General features: G+C 41.3%; 1 protein-coding gene across 2 annotated transcripts in view; it reads left to right on the top strand.

Annotated features, from left to right (window-relative positions):
• The window catches only part of LOC306967046 (cell adhesion molecule 4-like), a 220,978-nt gene extending 218,805 nt beyond the window's left edge, over positions 1 to 2,173 (top strand). Inside the window, exon 9 of one of the 2 annotated variants that reach the window (XM_079561946.1) lies at positions 43 to 2,173. Coding sequence is in view for 1 of the 2 variants with exons in the window: in XM_079561945.1 (XP_079418071.1) it covers positions 43 to 152 (110 nt within the window). In the remaining variant the exon portion in view is untranslated. The remainder of the gene's footprint in view (positions 1 to 42) is intronic. The other variant, XM_079561945.1, reaches the window with a different exon arrangement.
• The last annotated feature ends 10,946 nt before the right edge of the window (positions 2,174 to 13,119 follow it).

Below are 13,119 nucleotides of genomic sequence, written 5' to 3'. Positions count from 1 at the left end.
TCCCTCCCCTCTCCCCTCTATCTCTGTCTGTCTGTCTCTTAGGTTCCTATCTCACCCACGAGGCCAGCGGGTTGGACGAGCATGGAGAAGTGCAGGAGGCCTTCCTCAATGGGAATGACGCCAGCCAGGGCAAGAAGGAATACCTGCTGTAGCTCCGCCCCCTGAACCATTTCCTACTCTCTGGTGACCTCATCCCACTACCCACTACCCTCCCCCGCGCCCTGTGCCCCACCTTGTACAGTATAAAGAAGAACACACACTTGTACCCACACAAGAGGAAGCCTTTTGAAACAGACTGTAAGCAGATATCGCACACAGCTGATCCATTCCACTCCATGCCCCTGACTTTATCTGTCGAGCTGCCCCACCTCCCCAGCGACAAACTGAGAAAGCAAAAGCCAATAGACCAGTCATTAACTACTGTGCCATATACTGCAAGTCCTGAAACGGAAAAGAGAGCGGGAGAGAATGAGGTGAAATCTCGGAGATGAACGTAGACAACAAAAGATGGAGCAACAGCGTTTTTATTTTGATGGAGAGCAGCGCAGAAGCACAAAGAAATCCGGCACTCTGCCTGTCTCGCTACAAAAGTGGAAGAGGGAATTAGAGGCAGATGACTGCTGTAATTCCACATTTAGAGAAAGCCATCCATTTCCGAAAACTCAACGCTTGAATGGCAGAGACAGAAGGAACAGAGTTCAGGAGCGAGGGGATACGAGAGCTTGTCCAGCAGCTATTGAGCACTCGCTCACCACAAGAAAACAGAACTTTTTCAAAAATCACCAGAGCATCTCCAGTTGTGAGACCTATTCATGTAATTTTCCAACAACAGCAGAGTGAGTAAGCTCAGAGTCTCGGAGAGAATGAACAAGCTAACTGTGCCATTTTGCTGCCTCTGTGGGAGCCGCAGCAGCATTTAGTGATTTTTCTGTTCAGGAAAAGCCCTCCCATTCTCGCCACTCACTTTTGAACTCTCTGCCTATCCTCCTATCACTCCTCCTTTGTTATATCCCCATAGTAGATGGATTAGCATCGAGCTAAAATTGAACAAAACTGTGTTATCCCCCTGGTGCTAACACAATAGTTAGGGAAGTGGAATGCAGGGAAAAATAAGGGTCAATTAAATTGTATTAGAGCAACCAGGGAATTCCCTTTTAACTTCTCTTTGCCATTCAATAGTAAGAAAGAGAAACATTTGAGCATAATAGGTTTCCATTTTCACTTTTTGAACAAAAGATCTTAATAAGTTGCCTGAAAATGGTGACTGTAGTGCCAGTCGAAGAAGTAATAATTGTGGTTTTAATCAACTTCCATCAAGCCTATTAAATCAATTTTAAAATAAGCTTGAAGCTGAAAAATGTGCTCTTCTCTCTACGTGGACACAAAGTGGAGTATAGAGTATAGAGAGTAAGTTTCCCACTTCATTTTAATATTGTGAAATACGACTGTTCACTTTGTCCACAAATAACCACTCTGCTCATGAAAAGGCCCACTGTGCTTGTCCGGGGGGCTTTATCCCCTTGGAATGCCTACTGCAGGACTCAATATTACAACAGCAATGTCCCATTTAAGTTGTTCTCCCTGCACCTTGCCCCACACACTGGGGCAAGGTGCAGGGTAAGGTTTCTATTTCATTGCCACACAATGTATATATGTAATAATTGTTTGATATATGTAAGAACTGTTGATTCTCTATATTGTAACTTGTAATGCTTTTATGAATGAGCGCTTATTAGTGTTTAGTGGTACCGGTATGAGAGGAGAACACTGTCGTGGAACTCACTGGAGGTGTCTGTGCGACTCAAATTATATATTGAATTATATATTAAGAAGCTGGACTGTAAGGACCACTGGGACTAAGCCGTGTCGAGATCTTTACTGGCCTTTTGGATTCCTTGTCTGTTATTTGTTGTTTTGTTTTGTTTTTTTATGAGAAAGACATGGATCTATCTGTACAGTTTTACTTTTTCAACGGGAATATCCTTTGGATCAACCTTCGGATTACCATTTTTCCGTTGAGTTTGTTGGAGTGACACCTGTAAAAAGCCGTGGACAGAATACAACATCAGATTTGAAACTGAAAGTAATTTAAGAACTGAGCTTGGTGAGGGTTTGTTTGGGGACAAATTTATGGTGTGTTTATGTTAATATTAAATGACAAAGATGCCATACAGCAACCCTGACTGTTCATTGCAATAACACCCAACTTGTTTACACTTTGATCATTATAACAACTGCAGAACCCTTCCCAACAATAATAAAATTATCTCAGTGTTTTACCTGACAGATTAAAATGAAGTGCTTTGAGGCATGAATAACCTTTTCTTTATCAGACGTAAATGCTCACTGTGACATCCACTGTGTCCTGTGTTGTCCTGCTTGACCACACGAGAGCCCTGTTGTGTGTAACTGACCCTTTGGTTCAGGCACAAGTAACTGGGGATTGCAGCTTGCCTACTTGCACCGGATTAATAGTTTAATGAGGTCCAGACAAGAGCCAGTCAACCTGAAAACAATTATGTGAATAGATTCTTAATGATTTTTGTAGTGTTTGGTTAACCACCATTGAATTATTCAACCGGGCTCCTCTCTGAGAAGTCCACGCCCCTGGGAAATTAAGATGTCTCAGTGAAATGCCACAGTGACAACAGACAAGCTGAACAAGAGGAAGCTAATGAGTCAGAGGAGACGGCGTGCCCTTGTGGACACGAGATGCCACTACACTTTGAGCTGTCACATAATGACTACAGTCGCTCAGAGCGACAGGTGAGATGAGACCAAGTGGAAGCCATTTTGTGCCGAACGGCCGATGTAATATACTCTAACATCCTCCTTGTTGTCTTGTTTTAACTTGGCTACCCTAAATAAGTAGCTTTGGGTTAATGTGCTTGATTCAGGCGCTCCACTAATCTGTATTTCAAAGGGCTTACAAACCCAAATCCTATTCAGAAGAATTTGCACTGCTAATAACCAGTATTTGGGTTGATTCCTATTTAATGGATAAATGTAGCATCTTTTGTTTTACTCTGCATCCATTTCACTCTTCATCCAGAGAGTCTCCTCATACCAGTTGTTGTTAGTGACAATGAAATCTTGATAAATGCAAAACTAACACATTTGTTTTGTTGGGGACGAACAGTGTAAACTGAAAGTGTTGCTGCCCAACATTGTTTATTACCAAGTTGTGTGTGATGAGAATGTCTAATTCATAGTGTCCCTTGACCTTTCTAAAGGTGGAAGTGCACAGTGTAATGAGATGATTGGTTTGACTGAAGGGTTATAGTATAACAGTATGCAGAGATGTTCTTGTGAGGCCCACTCTGACTGTGGCTGCAGGCACTGGCCCTTCACACTGACAGCTCACACAGGCAGGCTCTGGGAGCCAGTGGATTTGCATACAAAATGTGGCTTTGGCCAGACCTGGCCTTTATGGGAAATCCTCCTAATTCAGATCCATTCAAATTGAAATGGACTTTCTTGGCAGGAACTGCAGCTCCCGCGAGTCAAATCATTTGCATGGTGTAATGTATTTTTTGTACCCCTTCCTGTTCGTTTGTTTCCAATCTTCATGTTTGGCCCATTATTTGTTTTGCTCATGTCAGGTTCTATCTCATGATGATGCTATTGTTGTGTCAACTTTTCCTGCTCTCCCCTGCCACCTCATTAGGCTGTGTCTTGACAGTGTATAGTCCCACATCGATGTTCGTGGATGATGCTGGTATCTGGCTTATTGACCTGTGCTCATCTGTGCTCTTTTACCACTTTTCATACCACTCCTACCTAATAGTGTAGACCCAGTGTGCCTGAACTTGGGCCTGTGGGCCAAACTTTAAGGGAGCCTTGAAGGAGTTAGATCCGGCCCACAGGTCAAGGGGTGAGGTGAGAGGCGTCTACTTTGATTTAATGGTTGGAATAGACTGGGAGATCAAACTCTCCTTCTCAATACACAATCATTTCATTAACTGCAATTTATTTTTCACCTTAAATATCTTTGCATTTAAACTCCTTGCATGAGAAAAGGTCTCAACTTATGTAGCTTTTCCACCTACATGAAGCACTCAAAGCGCTTTACAGCAAGAAACCATTGACCCATTCACACTCTCATTCACACAACAGACATTGGAGGCAGAGTCTTGCCTAAGGACACAGCGACAATGTGCCCCTGCAGGAGGCGCGATTCGAACCCTTGACCTTCCGATTGTGTGACAACCCGTTTTACCATCTGCGCCCCCTTGCAAAAAAATAAAAAAAAAATCTCACATAAAACAATCAAATCTCCACCATTTCACTCTCACTGGTGGTTCTATTAGGCCTCTTGATTCTTTGTTGGACTTGTTTCTCTCATCTGACTTTTTTTTTCTTCAAATGTACCAAGTCCATACCACATCTGCAGCTAATCTAATTTACTACCATTCATCTGTCCTCTCCCATAATGCACTGCCACTGAATAAACACTCCTTTTGTACTTGGGAGGATTCACTGCAGTTCGTTCAGAATATGCAACCGCTAAAATGTAATTAGGCAAACGCATTTATTATGGTAAACTATTACTACTGCAACTGACTCATTGGGCGCTGTGCTGGGGATATTATCAAAGGAGCATGTAGTCATTAAAAAAGGCTGCGATTGTGAGACACAGGGATAATGTCTGCTCATCCTTAACGCCCCTTTGAGCAAATGTAGCATGTCACTGCTGCTGCTGGTATTATCTGTGCTGTAAAACTCTTGGCTCTTCGATTGGTAACGGTGGAGAAATCTTCAGAACAAGCCACGCATCCATGTTTTTGTGTTCTCGGTAGGACAATAGTAGTCATGTTCTTAAACTTTTACGTACCGTGTTACTGCAACTGTCACTTCAATACTGTAACTGTATTCTGTAAACATTATTTGAGCCATTCTTCCACAGTGCTCCTTGGCAGCCACTCAGGAGCAGTGCGAAACTGCTGTGCGGAGAGTTTGGACCAGTTTCCAAATCTCCAAAATGAATGTGAGAGGTATCGGTCCAGCAGTGGTTCAGCCTGACGTCTGTGTTTGTTGATGTGTGTGAGTAGTAGTCACTGAACTGTGAGTGTGGTTTTATTCATTGCTCTTTTATTTATTCATTTGCTTTTTTGCAAGAATAACCTCCATCCCCATCCCATGAAACCTTCCATAGATGCACACTTTCACATTTATGGACACTTTGCACATGAAGAGCTGTGACCTTCGGGAAAACCTCCGCACAGGCAGAGGGAGGGCTGATTCATCCACAGGAGGATTATTGTTTTGACATTGGTCTCCACGGCGACACCTTGATCCGCAAAAAGTAAACGGCCCGATGGAAGACAACACGTGAATGACCTGTTTTATTAGTGTGATTTATTATTTATTCATCATTTGTTATAGAGTTTCAACCGTCAGATCGAATGTGATTTTCTTTTAATTCATTTGATCATATTATTTAGAAGGGTCTTTTAATGCACTGACAGCCTTTGTTGCGAGGACGGCAGTTGTAGCAGGGACTCTGAGCTGCAGACATTACTCCAGCTCCTCCATGGAGACCTCGTGGCATTCCCACAAAACCAATGCCATCATCATCACTCAATGTTCTGTCTATTCAAATGCATCGGATGAAATCATGTCCTAGAGTAGTTTCCACTGAACATAAGCTGTGTGTGATGCTACAGAATTCGACGATTATGGACGATCTCTGCTGTAAATCGAGACTGTCCTCCAATAGAAAACGACACAAGTGGTCATTTGTCTTGTCCCTGAATTACGACCATATAAGACGTCTACTAAAACAGCGCCCCCAAGCTCCCATTGAGGGTATGTACATTACATTGATTTAACCCAATTCAGAAACGACTTTATTTTACGCAGTGTACTGACCAACTTTGACGACGATTCCAAAAGTCAAACGCAAAGAAATGAATCACAAACTTGCAAAATTAGCCCCAATTGCAATATATGTTCGGGCAAATAGCAGTCACCGGTCTTCAGCCCTGCCACACCTGTGGAGAAACTGAATGTCCAGCGGTACCAAAGGCTCTCCAAGCGCGCACTGCGCTATTACGCATCACACCTCCCCAACTGCAGCAGCGTCACAATCCACCGCTCTTATATTATATTATATTATATTATATTATATTATATTATATTAATTATATGGGTAAGCTGTAGGTTATCGCCATTTTACTCACAACAACAGCAACACCAAAGCACTACTCACCATTGATGTCTTCGTGAGTCCTTCTTCTCCTCCATATGCGTCACTGCCAACTCCATATCTCTCCTGTCACTTCCATCTCTGTCCTCAAACGTCCTAGTGTTGTCAGACTCCGTGTCACCCGTACGTCCAGTTGTCCGGTGACCGTGGCGAGCCTCGGATCCGCACCGGCTTCCAGTGCACATGATGCGGGGAAACTCTTCTCGTCATCCCGGCAAAGTCGGGCCTCGGCTCCGCTGCTGTTCTCCACAAAGTCCTGGTCTCTTTCTGAGTTCCTCTGGAGAACTTGGTGTCAAATGTCCGCGATGAAGCTGATGTCGTTCATTTCTCCTCAGTTTTTTCACATGTGCCGCCCATCATGTAAATCATACGGGCTACTGTCAAGTGTCTTTTAATAAAATATAGAAATGTAAACATGACTTTATCAAAAACTTTTATGTTACATTGACTGAGCTCCATTTACATCACATTTACATGATAAGCCAACACCCACATGTATGTCCGAACCCTCACGGTCCAGATGAAACGTGAGAATAAGCTATGTTTTTATTTATTTGTTTTATTATTGTTGAAAATACCACTTAGCCCCTGAGTAAATGTTTGTATGATTAAGATTTAATGTTGTTATAGCAGAGACAAAGCATAAAACAATGGTGAAAATTCTGATATGTGTAAATAATACCCCAGAAAAAAAATCATAATTCTTATGATAAGACACAAGAAAATAAATGCAGAGTTAGATTAATTACGCTTTGATTCATTTAAATAATAATAATAATAATAATAATTCAGTTTTATGCTTGCAGAACTATACACTCAAGAGTACAGATACTTCAAAATAATATCACTACTCATCTCGAGTAACAGTAAACATACACTTAAATGGATCCCAGGAAGAATAGTTTGGTAAATACATGAATAAATAAATAGTAGATTCAAATAAATAGAATCAAATACATAAACCTTTTTCTTTTTTCTTTCCATCATTAAACTCTGATAGCTACCATATACCTGTACACCTTTCGCTATATTTTATAATTTTTTTCTACAAAAAAGTCTATATAAATTACAGGCATCAGAAGAAATGCTCTACTGCAGTTTATTTCAGATTGTTTATAATACAGTATAATGATGATATATATTTTTTATATTTTTATTTTTTTATTTACTTTTAATCATTTGTACATATATTATTTACAACTTATATTCTTAAACATTCATGTTCGAAATGCCCTCGAGCTGATGCACGTGTTTTCATTAGACAGAGCGCGTGTAGGCTACGTCAAATCTAGTTCAAAAACCCGTGAGCTGAACACAGCTGTGATGTTTTATATGTTTTATCCTTAAATGACGAAACTGCGGAGAAATGAACGACATCAGTTTCATCACGGACATGTGGCAGCACGTTCTCCAGAGGAATTCTGACAGAGACCAGGACTTTGTGGAGAACAGCAGCGGAGCCGAGGCCCGACTTTGTCGGGGTGACGAGAGGAGTTTCCCCGCATCATGTGCACTGGAAGCCGGTGCGGATCCGAGGCTCGCCGCGGTCACCGGACAACCGGACGTACGGGTGACACGGAGTCTGAGACACGAGGACGTTTGAGGACAGGGATGGAAGTGACAGGAGAGATATGGAGTTGGCAGTGACGCACATGGAGGAGAAGAAGGACTCACGAAGACATCAGTGGTGAGTAGTGCTTTGGTGTCGCTGTTGTTGTGAGTAAAATGGCGATGACCTATGGCCTACACATATAATGTAATACATGATGAGAGTGGTGAATGGTAGCGCTGCTGCGGTTGGGGAGGTGTGATGCGTAATAGCGCAGAGCGCGCTTGGAGAGCCTTTGGCACCGCTGGACGTTCAGTTCCTCCATAGGTGTGGCGGGGGTGAAGACCTGGGACTGCTTTACTTATTGCATGTGGGGCTAATTTTGCAAGTTTGTGATTTATTGCTTTGCGTTTGAGTTTTGGAATCTTCATGCAAGTGGTCAAAAACACTACGTAAAATAAAGTTGTTTCTGAATTGGGTTAAATGTAATGTACATACCCTCATGCTTTGGTGTTGCTGTTGTGAGTAAAATGGCGATAACCTGGCCTACCCATATAATATAATATAATATAACATAACATAACATAACATAACATAACATAACATAACATAACATAACATAACATAACATAACATAACATAACATAATATAATATAATATAATATAATATAATATAATATAATATAATATAATATAATATAATATAATATAATATAATATAATATAATATAATATAATATAATATGAGAGCGGTAAATTGTGGCTGCTGCTGCGGTTGGGGAGGTGTGATGCGTAATGGCGCAGAGCGCGCTTGGAGAGCCTTTGGCACCGACGGCAGGGCTGAAGACCTGGGGCTGCTATTTGCCTGAACATATATTGCAATTGGGGCTAATTTTGCAAGTTTGTGATTCATTTCTTTGCGTGTGACTTAAAGTTGGTCAGATACACTACGTGAAATAAAGTCGTTTCTGAATTGGGTTAAATGTAATGTACATACCCTCAATGGGAGCTTGGGGGCGCTGTTTTAGTAGACGTCTTATATGGTTCTAATTTAGGGACAAGACAAACGACCACTTGTGTCGATTGGATTTGGAGAACTTGTTGGAGAGTCAATCTCTAGGAACAGTTTCCCTCAAAAACCCCCCCAAAAAACAACTCTGGTCACGACCCCAAATAACTCTCGTCTGTCTTCCGAACTCCAGCTCAAATGGATTACGTGTCTTGATGGTGTTTTGCTGAGATCTCGCTACAATTTTTCCTAACTCAGCCACATTCCGCCTCCTGCAGTTCGACGTTCTATTACAAATATGGCTACAGCTGCAATATTTCATTCTGTCTTATGCGATACAAGCCGAAGCCATTTGAGTGCGTGCGATTCAGTAAGAGTGAGTGCCAGAGTGCACGTTGGTGAAGTTTACGTTGTGTTTTGGTTTTGTTAAAAGGCCTCGTCCCTTACAACAGCTTTCTCCACAGCATGCAGAGCAGTACATATATTTAAGGCAGTCTCAGCCACTGCTCAGATCTGACGTTCTGGTACATGGGATTTACAAAATATTGTATGTGTATAATATATATATTTTCAATATTTATATTTTAAACATTTGTGATATCGTCATAAATGTTTCTGTATCAGGCACAAAAATAATGGACCATGAGTATTTTTCCAGTATTTATCAACTTTTTCACTTTTAGGAACCTTGCATTACAACTTTCTTGATCTAGCTTCCCAAGGGGTCAAATTATTGAAGTTCTTGGGAATTTTGTTCCAAGATTCCTTGATACAAACACAAAAAGTAAGAGAAGAAAGTATTGGGTAAATCGTTTCAAAAATGGCCAGAAAATAATCATTCACTCCAAATAATTCATTCAGGGCCATGCATTTTACAGTAACACACATCTTTTTGTAACTGGTTCCCTTACAAAGCAAAGCTTAACACAACTAAATGGACACAAAGCACAAGGTGGCTTTGGCCACAGCTTCCGACTGTTCTTGCTCCAAAACCATGTGCAATCTCCAATCACTTTCCCTGTGAGTAAGTACAGAGCTGGGGCTAAGCTTCAAAGAAAATGCTCTTTCCAAGACCAAGTGTGCTTCCATTTCTCAGTTGGAGTCCATCATTTCTTCACTTATACCTTTTCTTGAGCCTTCTTGGAGGTCGATTTGCAGAAAATCACACTCATCTTCTGTTCTTTTTTGCCACTGACCACTCTCAGACAAAGCCCATCTTCAAATCCAGCTCCGAGGTCTGTGCCCATCACCTGCGGACATGACATACAGCCTCTTGTGTGACGGCACTGGGCAAGTATCGGAGCTCATGTCGAGATTGAAGGAAGATGCAAGATGGAGTGGGCGGCCTATGAAAGAGGGATGGGGTTAAAATTGTTACTTCAAAGTTGTGCAAGGGGTGTTATGAATGGTCTGTGCTGGGGGAGATGTGAAGTGCAAAACAAAGATTTTTAGACAACAAAATCAAAACCGGTAACACGTACAATCAACGTGGTGTAAACATTAAATATTTAAGGCACAAAATCACAGGCAGTAGAGAATGCTATTCCTCTACAGCCTAAGATAATAAACAACTAGATTCATATGCTGTTTATTAAAGAAGTAGTTATTAACAGTGGACATCTGTCAATTATTCATCATACTTTTTTTTAATATGTGACTGTTTTCCTAAAGTTGCGGTAGCCGGTTTCCACATCCACTGGGAATGCAGTACATTCATATACATATCAGATTTTCAGCACAGATGATACACACTTTCTAATGGTCTAATCAGGTGCAACATGCCCACAAAGTAGCACTTGTTACAACTCACAATTTAGCACCTGGCTTGTTAAATTGGTAAGAGAAACATAAAGTGAAAGGCAAATGATTGGCATTTTTGCTTGTGGGTGTGGGATGCAGTAGCTACACAGACAAAACAATGGGCAATTTTCTTTTCATTTACTCACCAACGTAGGAAAATGGTGAATGGTCTTGTGAAGTGTTATGAGGTAAAGACTCCCAGCATATTCTCTGCTTTTCTGCAGCAAACATAATTGTTTCACTGTTATTATGAATGAGCCATTTACGTGATGGGACAGGGTTTAGCTCATTTTCTTTCTTTTCCATCTCCTCCTTATCTTTCCAAAGTACAACCTGCTTTGAAACATCTGCGAGTTTCTCTTGTTTGATGCACTTTGTTTTACATGTCACGTTGCACTCTTTTTTTTATTCACTGTAATGCACTTTTTTTTGCTCCTATCAAAACTATTTGAAATTAATTTTCTGTCCTCCCAGGCGAGCTATTGATTTGACTTCATTTTGTGATTACAAAAGACTTCGGGGAGTATTGACATCATGCTGAAAGTCAAAATCGAGCACAAATCTTCTCCTTTCAGTGTCATCAGGTTCTCATGGGTTTGTTTACCAACCTTTTTCTTCAGGCTGCTGTCCGAAACTCTGACCTTTTCTCAAAGTGAAATGCTTGCCTACTGAGTTCACTTTAAAAGCCATGTGTGCTTTTAAAATGTCCCCATCACACCACCACACACACAGAAAATGGTCAAGCTGTTGTAGCCATGAAACCTTAGATCCCTATATTGTCCCCATAGGGAAATTTGTCCTCTGAATTTAACCCATCCATTTGATGAGCAGTGGTCGACGACAGTGCCACGCCCGGGGACTCCATGATGTGGAGCCAGGCTGGAGGTCAGAATCACCTGGCTGCAGGATTCACCTAATGCACATGTTTTTAGTGGTAGGGGAAACCAGAGTACCCGGAGGAAACCTACGCAGACACGGGGAGAAGATGCAAACTCCACACAGAAAGGCCCCGTCCAGGTGGGAATCGAACCCTGGACTTTCTCGCTGTGAAGCAGAGGTGCTAACCGCTGCGCTACCGTGCTGCCATGTGTTTGCTTATTGGTGAAGATGTCTCTCAGATGTGTTTACAAGTTACACTGTAGAAACTATTTTAACCGTTACAATCAAATAGTCTGTGTGACGATTATTTGATATCATCTTTGTCCAACAGACATAATCAATTTTAGGCATCCATCTTATTCATGTATTTATATTATACAGAAATGAAACCATCCACTAGCCTGGCTAACACCAGACTAAAATCACAAGTGATATTTAGTCTGGGGACCACCAATTCATTTTCTCGTAGGAGAGGTGTGGTTTACGATCGTCCATAGTCGTTTATTGGGCGATACGAAAAAAAAAAAAAAAGTCATGCGTCTGCACGTAGCCATGGCCAATCATATCATCGTATGAGATGACGTATGACGTACCCGCTGTAAACTTTTGAGCTAAATTATTTAGAACAAGGTCTAAAGCTTGATCAAAAAATACCATCGTGTCTGCTGCTGTCATGTTGGATCCGTAAATAAACTTTTTTTTAAATTATCCGTAAATAAACTACAAGCTTCCATATATCGAATAGCGCGTCATCGTCTTGCCGTCCCTCCTCGCTCTGTGATTGGTTCCCAAATCCACCGGAGATTTGGCCATGGTCCCCAGGCTGTTGTGCAGTTCGAAATAATTCGAGCGCACACAGCAGCCTGGTGTTAGCCAGGTTAACCATCCACAGTAAACCTAGCTAAAAGTAAAGTGTAATAAGTACAGGTCCATGTACAGAGCCCTGTGGACCTCCATGGATAAGGCTGACCTTTGAGAATTATGCATTCAAGAGTGCAGTTCAAGAGTTAGCAACTTTCCAAGAAAAAAGTGACTCATATACTTATCTCTGCATAGGTTTTAAGATTAGAAAAATACTGAAATATCAGAGGAGTTCTGTATCAGACAAGTGCCATTGAAATAGTTCAATGTATGTTTGTTAAAGTCTTTTTTACACAGCAGTGTATTTCATCTTTTTCAGCGGCATGAACACAAAGTCACTTGTTCTTAATCTAATTCACACAATGTCATCATATCCAAAACGGTTTGAAAAGAAAAAAAAAAAAACACACATCCCACGCCCACCATCATGCATATCATGCATATTTAACCTTGAAACTTCACCCGGTCTTAACACAAGTAAGATGATTTAGCTCATCTTTGCCTGCAAGCGAGATCTCAACAACCATCATATTTTTTAATTTTCCCCTCTGCTGCCTTGTAACCCCTAACACCAAGCCCGATGCCACTTATTACCATAATGGCCAGGATTTCATTACGCCTGTCTGGAATTATGTAGGGCTTTATTATCAATGTGTGGTTAATCGTAGGCTGCTGTTAATAGTAATGGGTGAAGCTGCAGTTTAACGATGACACTTCATCCACGGATGCATGCACCACAGAGCACAGTCAGGTTCATAAGCAGATTATTCGAGGGCCACTATACATATCCTCATGACAAACATACTTGGCCT

Source organism: Gobius niger (genome assembly GCF_951799975.1).
Source record: "Gobius niger genome assembly, chromosome: 8".
Classification (NCBI taxonomy): domain Eukaryota; kingdom Metazoa; phylum Chordata; class Actinopteri; order Gobiiformes; family Gobiidae; genus Gobius; species Gobius niger.
Note: the sequence above shows the minus strand (reverse complement) of the source record. Positions and strands in the feature narration are given on the sequence as shown.